Below are 9,465 nucleotides of genomic sequence, written 5' to 3'. Positions count from 1 at the left end.
TGCTGAAGAGCTCAGGGACAATGCCCTAGCCTAGAGTTCAAGCCCAACAACTGACAAAAAAATAAAAAATAAACAAAAATATACAAGACTGTTATCTCCATAACTGCAAAAAGCCTCAAGTGGAAGTGTGGCCCAAATGGTAGCATGCTAGCCATTATAAAAAAAAAAAAAAAACCAAGCTTATGAGTCTTTGAGTTCAAGCTCTGATACTGGCGCGCACACACATACACACAGACAAATCAACAGAAATTGTTAGAAAATGAGGAATTCCTAAATGTAAGAATTGATGCTACTTTATTCTAGGGAAAGTGTCCGACCTGAACAAAAAATATTCTTCACAATTACTATCAGTGTGCTTAGTCATTTGCATTTTGTGTAAGTCAGTGCATGAGCCCCTGCGCTTGGTTACTGTCAGTCCCTTCCAGTCCCCACAGTGAGAAGATTCCCTTGTGACATGTGGATTCATGTATGGAAACTTCAAAACAAGAGAAGTACTATTTCCCATTAGGACATTGGAAAGAGAAAAGCAATGTACACATTTTATGATACACGATTTATTTACACAACTGAAATGAGTTCCTTAGTCACCTTGATTACAAAAGCAAATTAACACAATTATATGGGTAAATAACCTTTCTTAAATGACTTAAAAAACAAATCTCAATAGCTGATACATTAGCACTTAATACCCAGTCATACTTAGTAATTTCTGTTACATGTGGATGAAAATTCTTTCTGCTAAAACTCTTAAGTGTAGTTCTTATACTTATTAGCACAGTTTAGACAGACAAGTGGGTCCATAGGCAAATATTCATGCCCAAATATGAAGTCAGTCATTTCCACCCAGAGCTTAACTCTCATCTCCTAGGAAAACAAATGTGCTATAGCAATTCACACTTAACTGTGTAGGCATAGTTAATAATACGAGTTTATTCTTCCTTTTGCATGTAATAAGTCTCTCACATCAGAAAATCAAAAGTTTACCATGATATCTGAAAAAGATTTAATCACTGTGTTTGTGAAGCCACATGACATATCTTTGCAGAGTATTCATGAACACACACTATGATAAGGTGTAATCACCCCTTCAAGCCACCTTGGCCAGTCAAGACCCCATAATGCCATTGCTTTGGTAAAATGATTGTGAAATATGATATTTTATTGGGACTACTGAAAGTCCCACCACCGTGATGAAAGTCTGGAGACCTGGCAGTGTTCTGGTGCTGTGATTCTTTTCTATAAATTGACATTTCTGGGATAGCCAAATGAGTTATTAGGTCTTCCAACAAATTACTCCCAAGGGCCTGGAGGATCCCTGTGTGTCTGTGGCCATGTTCCAGTGACAGAAAACTCTAAGAACCTTATGTATGGATTGGAGTCAGACTTGAAGAAACCAAAAAGTCTTCCTTTAGCAGCAATGAATGACAAATTACAGCAAAAGTTTATCCATGACCTCCCACATGAGCCCTGAGAACTGAAATATACGCTTTCCATATACTGTTTGTTTTGTTGACAATACCAGGACTTGAACTCAGGACCTGGACATTCTCCCTTAGCATTTTCTCTCTAGGCTGGTGCTCTACTACTTAAGCTACATTTCTACCATCTTTTTTTTTTCCTGGCTAATTGCAGCTAAGTAGCTAATAGAATTGTTTGCCTGGACAGACTTCAAATTGCTACCCTCAGATCTCAGCCTCCTAAATAGCTGGGATTACAGGAGTAAGTTGAGATGCTTAGCTTCCACATCATACTTACACTGAAAGGTGTTACAGTCCTCTATCATTGACAGTAATGCTTCTAAAATGCACACAATTGTCCCTTTAGGAGCGAGCTGAGAAGATATAATGTGACATGACAAGATAAAATGTGACATGGCCACCTGCTCCTGATGCAGAAGAGAATGCTGTGATGTGGGGGTGGGGGTGGTGGCCGGGAGCACTGTGGTGGTGGGGTACCATTCACAGTGTAAGGTCTCTTTTGCTAGTATCCCAAGACACTCCAAGTTCTCCCTTTCTTCAACCCTCCCCCCCTTTCTTTTATGTCAGCACTGGGACTTGAACTCAGGGCATTGTGCTCTCACTTGGCTTTTTTGCTCAAGGCTGGTGCTCTACCACTTGAGCCATGCCTCCACTTCGGGTATGTTGCTGGTTAATTGGAGATAAAGAATCTCATGGATCTTTCTGATTGGGCCAGCTTTCAACCACAATCCTCATATCTCAGCTTCCTGAGAAGCTAGGATTACAAGTGTGGGACACTGGCCCCTGGCTTTTCCCTCTTCTGGTCAGGGGATGTGGTCACTCAGTACTGAGCACAGAAGGGCCACAGTAAGCAACATAGTGGGACAGCTCGTTCCCCTTCAGCTGCGACATGACAGCAAGACTGCAGCAAATCTCGCCATTGTGCTAACTCTAAGAATCACTTTAATCACTGATTAAAAACTAGGTGTTTTCCTAAAAAAGCTTATGAGATTGTACAAAAACTAATCTTAGGATCTCAATCACTGAGCAGAGGCCCAGTCCTGAGGTCTCCACCCACCCCAACCCCAGCCCTGTTGGGCTTTGCCATGGCTGAGCTCTTATTCTGAAAGAGGACAGGTGATTCCTGTCATTTTCCCCTACTGTGTGTGTGTGTGTGTGTGTGTGTGTGTGTGTGTGTGGTGTGTGCTTCATTTAAACTGTAATACTGTTTGGGGGGGTAACAAAAGAATCAAAACTATTTTGGGTACAATTTCAGATCCAAGGTAGTGATTGGTGAACTTGAACACATTAACATGAAGCCCGCTGTGGCTACTGATGGAGCACAGGCCAGTTGAGGATCTTGCCTGGCACTAACAGGAACGGAATGTTTCTTTTGTGTGTGCCAGTCCTGGGGCTTGAACTTCTACTCATGGTCTGGGCACTGTCCCTGAGCTCTCTGCTCAGAGCTAGTGCTCTACCACTTGAGCCACACCTCAACTTTCAGCTTTTTTTCTTTTTTCTTTTTGGCAGTTAACTGGAGATAAAGTCTCACACACTTGCCTGTCCAGGCTGGCTTTGAACTTTGATCCTCAGACCTCAGTCTCCTGAGGAGCTAGGGTTACAGGTGTGAGCCACCAGTGCCTGGCAGGAAAGGAATATTTAAGCTACCAAGACCAGATCACTCATCGAATGGCACAGGTCCACTAGAAGGGAAAACCAATGGAGGGAAAAGCACTTTGGGGAAAAACAATTCCAAGAAACTATTGAAAGCGAATCTGCCACCTGGGAACTGGTGTTTGTCTGGGCCAGCGTGACTGATGTACACAGAGAAAAGGGCGTGGCGTCCTTGGTCCCTTTGGTGAATTCATTACCTTGTACAAGGAAATGTTAACTATCAAACGTGTCCATTAATTTTGCCGCTGAGGGTGAAACCATCCAGTTAGCATATACACTATCATTTGCATATCTTGGGAACCCCGTGTTAGTGACAGCTGATGGCGTAAGTGGTACAGGACTCTCTCCGGGCCAGTTCGGGTCTGACATCCCTAAAAATGAAAACAGATCATTTGTTCTGCACTGAAGAATTCAGACTTCATGTGCAGACAGTAAAGCCTTGGCAAAACTCCCTTTGAGGTTCAAACCAAACTGTGTTTACTTGTGCCAATTTGCGTTTGGGTTTTTGTGGTCCAGGTTTTCCAAAAAACACTTGTTCTGTTTCAGGGGAAATAGCACATGATGTCATGGTAAATATAAACTTAGCAGACACTGCTGATTTTGAATTTTACATGTTTTTATTTATTTATGGATGTATTTTTGTATGCCGGTACTGGGACTTGAACTCAGGGCCTTGGGTGCACACTCACTTGGCTTTTTCTGCTCAAGGCTGGTGCTCTTACCACATGAGCCACAGCTCCATTTTTGGCTTTGGGGGTAGTTAATTGGAGTCTCACAGACTTTCCTGCCCTGTCTGGCTTCTAACTGTAATTCTCAAATCTCCACCTCCTGAGGATTACAGGCATAAGCCTGTAACCTTATCTTTTTTCTTAATTAAGTTTTAGACTCTCAAATCTGATGTATATTTATTAGACTGCTAAACTGGTTTCCTAAAGCAGTGAAAACCATCACCATGTTTCTATACTAAAATGGGTTTCTGAGGTAGAAACATTCCATAAAATGTTTTCTCAAGACAAAGATAAAATGTACTAGTCTGTCATTTTAGCTTCCAAAGAAATGCTTCTTCCTCAGAGAGGGTACATGCTGACAGTACTTCCCAGCCCCAAACACCCTTAGCACCTAACCTATGATGTGTAATGCTAAGACCCAAAGCCAGGTGTGTGTTTGGGGAATCCCATGAGTCAGGAAGCCTGAAGAAATTCTGAACCATCTTCGCTTGAGACCCCACATTTTCAAAATGACCCATGATGAAGTTAGGAAACAGAAAAATCTCAAATATTTAATCCAAGACAAAAGAAGAGAGTTTTGGCCAAGAACCATGTTTACTATGAAATACAAGGCCACAGCACCACAGACTATATTCTTTAGGAAGCATGAGCTCCAACGTTTAGCACAATCATCATGATGAGGGTGCAAAGGATGTGAAAATAATAGTGGTTTTTTTTTTTGGGGGGGGGGTGTTGTGTGGGAAGGTTAGCCCAGGACCTGTCAGGCTTCTGCTGGACATGTGACAGGGGAAGAGAAACCTGGGTGGCTTTCTGGAAGAATCTACCAGCCCAGGAGAGGTCACTAGAAGTCTCCTGGCTGTGTTCTCCCCAGAACTTGGAGTGCTACATCGTCCTCAATTAAATTCATCCACAGATCAAGTCAATTCATCCAAGAAACAAAATCAAAAGGAACTAATTTGTTTCCCTACCCAGGAAATGGCTTAAATCAAGCTTCTCCATATCCCCTGAGAATTCTGCCCTGATGGAATTAATTTCTCCTGTGTCATCTTAAATTGTCTGGTCATGATATTTATTTTCACATCCTTTTTTTTTTCCTTTTAAAGGAAGACACAATTGCAAAATAAATAAATTAAAAAAATGTCTGAATGTCAAAACTGGATGCAAAGTTGGACATTTAACAAAGAAAAGAATTGGTGGCATTTTGATTTCTTGCCCGTCAGAGACACTCTTTATAAAATAAAAAACAAAAGATAAAAAGCATTACAGACAGGAGAGTACAGAGGAAACACTAGCTGCTAGAATCTGGTAAATGCATGTGAAATTCTACCATAGAGTTTGTTTTCAATCCACGTGGAGGGAAGGGTACGCGGGAGGGGGGCCTGATTACAATCCACCAAGGGTGTCTCCTCCTCCGACAGGCCATCATCGTAAAGCAGTGAGTCAGATGGTGTAGATGCAGCCAGGTCCAAGTAATCCTGAAAGAGAGAGAAAGATAGCTGCTTCCCTTGGCCCTTGGCTGCATGTGTGCATGTGTGTGTGTGTGTGTGTGTGTGTGTGTGTGTGTGTGCGCACACGTGAGCGCGCCGGTCTAGAGTGCTTGAACTCAGGGTCTGGCTGCTGTCCCTGAGCTTTTGTGACCAAGGCTTTTGTGCTCTACCACTTGAGTCACAGCTCTACTTCTGGTTTTCTGGTGGTTAGAGATAAAAGTCTCACAGACTTTCCTGCCTTGGCTAGCTTTAAACCACCTCCCTCAGATCTCAGCTTCCAGAGTAGCTAGGATTATAGGCATGGGCCATGGGTGCCCTGCTCCCTTAGCTGCTTTTGAGGACACTCCAAGCTCTTTAAGACAGCAGCTCTGGCTGTGTCTTCAACCTTGTTATTGGCCTCTTGGCAAGAACAAAGTCCCTCTCCCATCAGACTGGCACTGAGGCCTGACATACCCAGCCATGCCTAGAGCCCAGAACCAGGGCTTAAACTCCAGGCCTGAACATTGTTCCTTAGCTTTTCCTCTCAAGCTTGGCACTGTAGCACTCAAGCCACAGCTCAGTTTCCAACTTTGTGGTGGTTAATTGGAGGTGAGTTTCACAGACTTTTCTTCCTGGACTAGCTTTGTACCTCAATCCTAAAATCTCAGGCTCCTGAGTAGTTAGGATTATAGGTGTGAGCCACGGGTGCCTGGATACTTACAGGTTTTTCAGCTAGAAGAGTATGGGCTGATAGATGCTCAGACAAGTTGAATTTGGTCCCTATTGGACTTTTGGGATTCTAAATAACCTCTTAACCGTCAAAAGAGTTGGCATGGCTGGGCTCCCATTCCTGTGGGCTGTAGGTGGTGACAGCAGGTGGGTGTTTAGAAGGGCTGAGCATTCCTGGATGTTACAGTCCCCCTCTCCCCCCACCCCCACTATGTAACATTCTAGCATTCCAGTATTGTCAGTGATGCCTTGGGGGTTGGAATTTCTCTTCCTATGGGTACCTGTGTCAAAGTATGAATTGCATTGGTTTATTCTGATGTTGTTGGTTTTTGTTTTCTTCCTGATTTGCAAACAAGCCCCAAAGACTGCTTGAAGCCTCCTCCAAGTGGGGACCTATGCCCCCTCTCTCTGTGGCCAGCCACCCTGCGGCCAGCCGCCCTGCTCCCCGCACTGGGGCATCAGGGCCGAAAGCCTCCGTGCAGCGGCTCTGCAACTCACTCTGCTCTTCACCATCATCTTCTCCAGGTCTTTGCTGATGTCTGCAAAGACTGGCCTCTTGTCTGGTTCCTGTTTCCAGCACTGCAGCATCAGGGAATACCTGGAAGGAAGAGCAGACTGGCAGTGATGAGTCAGCAGGGCCAGCCAGGCTCACCAGGACTCACCCCAGCCTGCTGAACCTCAGCCCCAAAGCTGTGAGTGTATCGCTGACCATCTGAGACTTGCCAGGGATGGGCATGCATAACTCCAGACCCAGAGCCTTAGGGCCCAGCATGGTGGTCCAGCATCCTGGAGGGTCTGCCCTCTAATGGACAAGAGGGTAATTGTTGCTTTTCTCTCCTTCCTCTCTCTTCCCTTCCCCTCCCTACTTCTCCTCTCCCATTCCCTCTCTTCTCCTTCCCTCACCTCCTCTCTTCCCCTTCTCTCTTCTCCCCTCTCGTTCTCTCCTTTCTCCTCCCTTTTCTTCCCCTCCCCTCCTTTTCTTCCCCCTCCTCTCCTCTCTCATCTCCCCCTCATCCTCTCCTCTCCTTTCTTCTCTCCCTCTCTTCCTTTCCTCTCCTATCTCTCTTCTCCCCTCTCTTCTTCTCTTCTCCCCTTCCTTCTCTCTTTTTTTTGTTGGTCGTGGGGCTTGAACTCTGGGCTAGGGCATTGTCCCTGAGCTCTTCAGCTCAAGGCTAGCACTCTACCACTTGAGCCACAGCACCACTTCTGGTTTTCTGGTTGCTATTTGGAGGTAAGTTTTCACAGATTTTTCTGCCCTGGCTGGCTTTAAACCATGATCCTCGATCTCAGCCTCCTGAGTAGCTAGGATTACAGGTGTGAGCTACCAGCACCTGGCTTCCCCTTCCTTCTCTTCCCTTCTTCTCTCCTCTGCTCTTTTCTCTCCTTTATTTTCCTTTCTCCCCCACCCCTTTCTTTTTTTGTGCTGGTACTGGAACTTGAACTCAAGGCCTGGCTGCTGTACTTTAGCTTTTGCACTCAAGGCTGGCGCTCTACTACTTGAGCCAAATCTCCATTTCCAGTTTTTTGCTGGTTCACTGGACATAAAAGTCTCATGGACCTTCCTTGCTAGGCTGGCTTTGAATTGCAATCCTCAGCGTACTACTGAGTGGCTAGGATTATAGATGTGAGCCATCAGCATCTGTTTTTTTTTTTTCTTATTTTAATGTTTTTGTTTTGGTGCTGATACTGCTGTTTGAACTCACAAGCCTCAAGCTTGCTCCACTTGTTTGCTCAGCTAGCACTCTACACTTGAGCTATGCTTCAACACTTTCAGCCTGCCTTTCTGCTAGCTATTGTGGAGACACAAATCTCAAGGACTTTTCTGTACTGGCTGGCCTCAAACATCCTTTAGATCACAGCTTCCTGAGTCTGTATCTGTTTGAATACCCTGATTTAACTGGAGTGGAGAGATCCTTGGAGCTGAAGTCCAGACTACCCTGCCTGTCCCTGGCATCTCCATTTGCTTGCTCCCCAACAGACACCCCCCCCCCACAAGGCCTTCAGCTCACATCAAATGGATTCCTGCTTCCATCTATTCTCAGAAGAACCTCTCCTCCCGACCCCACTTTGCTGTCTGAGTCCTTAGCATCTGCCTCATAGCCAAGGGTGGTTCCTGGTATAACCTCTGCCTTCCACTCCCCCACCCCCCAGGGCCCAAGGCCTGAGGTCTCAGGGCTGGAAGATATCTGAGTACGGCAATCCCCTCTCACATTTCCTCGCTGCAGTTGTCCGGCCTTTCCATGCGGTGGCCAGTCTTGAGAAGGTTGAAGAGCCGCTCAGGAGGAATCCCAGGGTAGGGGTTGCCCCCCAGGGTCACAATTTCCCACAGCAGAACCCCAAAAGACCATCTGCAGGGAGAAGCAGACACGTGAACACCTCCCCCCTGGCTCTGCGGCCTCCTCAGTGAGACCTAGTGCCAGCTTCCAGCCTGGGTGTGGTGATGGGGCTTAGGAGGTCCAGAACAATTCTTTCACCTTTCCTGTGGGCCACAAGACTTTCATTAAATCTCAGAACAGCCATGTATCCATGACTCACGCCTGTAATCCTAGCTCCTCAGGAGTCTGAGCTCTGAAGATCATGGTTCAAAGCCAGCCCAGGCAAGAAAATGTGTGAAATTCTTATCTCCAATTAAGCACACATAAAAAATTCAGAAATGGATGTGTGGCTCAAGTGATAGAGGGCTAGCCTTGAACAAAAATGCTCAGGGACAATGCCCAGACCATGAAGGCAAGCCCCAGGACTGGCAAAGCAACAACAACAACCAAAAAAACCCCCTTAAAACAAAAAAGAAAGGTCTTGAGAAATATTTCACTGTGAAAAAAAACTTACATTGAAGTGGGAATAAAATGACCACAAAATAGCATGGGTCACTTGAGTCTATTTATGGAGATAAGAAGTCTGTACATGCATACCACAGGAAGCTCTAGAAGATTCCATGCCTGAGCAGAAGTTAGCAGGAGAGGTTGGGCTAGGGTGGCCTCAGAGACTCATGAGTCTCCTCCTGGCATTTTTCTTTATATTTTTCAATTCTTTTACAGGCACTTTTTTGCAATTAGCAGACTACTGCTTATTCTTATTCTTATTTTTATTTTTTGGTTTTTGTGCAAATACTGGGGCTTGACCTCAGAGCTTAGGTGCTGTCGCTTAGCTTTTTCACTCAAGGTTGTTGCTCTACCACTTGAGCCACAACTTCCACTTCTGGTTTTTGATAGTTAATAGGAGGTAAGAGTTTCATGGGCTTTCCTGCCTAGGCTGACTTGGATCTTCAGATCTCAGCCTCCCAAGAAGCTAGCATTACAGGCGTGAGCCACTGGCGCCCAGCTTATACTTCTGTTTAAATTTGCTTAGCAGTTGAGTCTTCATGGCCTATGGTGCATGTCTGTGGATCATAGAACATTCTGGAAGGCAGTG

General features: G+C 45.2%; 1 protein-coding gene across 1 annotated transcript in view; it reads right to left on the bottom strand.

Moving 5' to 3' along the window:
• Positions 1 to 576: 576 nt before the first annotated feature.
• The window catches only part of Ret (ret proto-oncogene), a 55,090-nt gene continuing 46,201 nt past the window's right edge, over positions 577 to 9,465 (bottom strand). The window contains exons 17-20 of the mRNA XM_070020830.1: positions 8,265 to 8,402; positions 6,553 to 6,652; positions 5,187 to 5,334; positions 577 to 3,502 (exon numbers count right to left, since the gene is read on the bottom strand). Of these exons, the coding sequence (XP_069876931.1) occupies positions 3,345 to 3,502; positions 5,187 to 5,334; positions 6,553 to 6,652; positions 8,265 to 8,402 (544 nt within the window). The 3' untranslated portion in view covers positions 577 to 3,344. The remainder of the gene's footprint in view (positions 3,503 to 5,186; positions 5,335 to 6,552; positions 6,653 to 8,264; positions 8,403 to 9,465) is intronic.

The sequence above is a fragment of the Dipodomys merriami genome, unplaced genomic scaffold, assembly GCF_024711535.1.
Source record: "Dipodomys merriami isolate MVZ:Mamm:240054 unplaced genomic scaffold, mDipMer1.0.p SCAF_14, whole genome shotgun sequence".
In the NCBI taxonomy this organism is placed as follows: Eukaryota; Metazoa; Chordata; class Mammalia; order Rodentia; family Heteromyidae; genus Dipodomys; species Dipodomys merriami.
The sequence above is the reverse complement of the archived record's forward strand: the minus strand, read 5'-3'. Positions and strand labels throughout refer to the sequence as shown.